The sequence below is a fragment of the Entamoeba invadens genome (assembly GCF_000330505.1).
Source record: "Entamoeba invadens IP1 unplaced genomic scaffold scaff_1105074724883, whole genome shotgun sequence".
Taxonomy (NCBI): Eukaryota; Evosea; order Mastigamoebida; family Endamoebidae; genus Entamoeba; species Entamoeba invadens.
The window spans coordinates 1-1236 of NW_004440094.1; the positions used below are offsets into that span (position 1 = coordinate 1).

Genomic DNA, 1236 nt, shown 5'->3' on the forward strand with positions numbered 1-1236 from the left:
ATATTTAATAAATAAATTATTTATAAAATATAGTTTATTGATGATTTAATCAAACACGATTGAACCTAAACTAAAACGCCCAATTGGAGTGTTTTAAATAAACATTGTTTATTTTAAATAATTAAAATATATTCACTATATATAGTATCAATATCTCAACAATCCAAACAATGAGTCATTCAAGCACATCAAGCACATGCCACCAAGACAACAAAGAAAAGAACGCAAAATTGAAACGGGATTCTACAGATTCCAAATACTTTTACATTCATTCTTGTCTCAGTTATTTGGCAATGAAAAAGAAGTATTCTTTTATTATCCTCAACAAAAAGAGAAGAAACCAAAAGATGGCTGCACGCTTTGAAATTGCAAACATCTTCGATAAGCAGGGCAAATTAGTTTACGACTCCAACGAAAAATATTATGTTGAAAACTCAAACATTGTTTTTGACTCGAAGGGATTTCCAATAAAGAAAAGTTCATTAATTAATACATCAGAGTGTGTCACTATATCAGAAAGCAAAGGAGTTGAAGAGATGAACAACAACGACAAATTGTTGTATTTAATGAACTTCATGAATTACAAAATTAAGACGTTTTTCCCATCAGAAAATCAGAGTGAAAGACGAACACGAACAGCAAAGGATCCAAATAAGCTGTCAAGTGTTAGACTGTTACTTATACCATCGTATAACATTGAGAAGTCTGATTTTGAATTGAAAATGAGATGTGAAACTGAAGCAGATGACGGAGAATGTGGTCTTCACTTCTTTTCAAAAAGTTTTAATGCAATGAAATTCAAAAGCAAAACTCGGAAAAGCGACACGGCAATATTTCTTGGTGACATCCCTCTGAAATACAACAAGCAATACTCTAACATTAAACGTGTGACACTTGAAGACTATGAAAAGGAAATTATTAGCTACAAAATGAACAAAGGTGTAACGACAACAATAACTGAGTCAACTGTAGACAATGTGGTTAACAATGAAGATAAGTCAATGGTCTGCGATGATGAAGATGAAGACCAAGAAAAAGAAGAAGAAATAGATGAAAATATTAGCGTCGAAATTAACAAGAAATTACAGCCAATAAACTCTTCTCCTTCACTACAAAGCACTTCCACAGACATCACAAATGGAAATTGCACACTGCCAGTATACTATGTCCCAGTCGCTATTTCATATGTGAAACACACGCCTTTATGCATTCCTCTGGTTGACATGAATTATTTTA

At 32.4% G+C, this 1236-nt stretch overlaps 1 protein-coding gene across 1 annotated transcript; it reads left to right on the plus strand.

Annotated features, from left to right (window-relative positions):
• Nucleotides 1-170: 170 nt before the first annotated feature.
• On the plus strand, nt 171-1157 carry EIN_394730 (hypothetical protein; the record flags this gene model as incomplete). The annotated part of the gene is made up of 1 exon (XM_004253542.1): nt 171-1157. A coding segment is annotated over one exon (987 nt), but the record flags the coding sequence as incomplete, so codon positions are not given.
• Between the last annotated feature and the right edge of the window lie 79 nt (nt 1158-1236).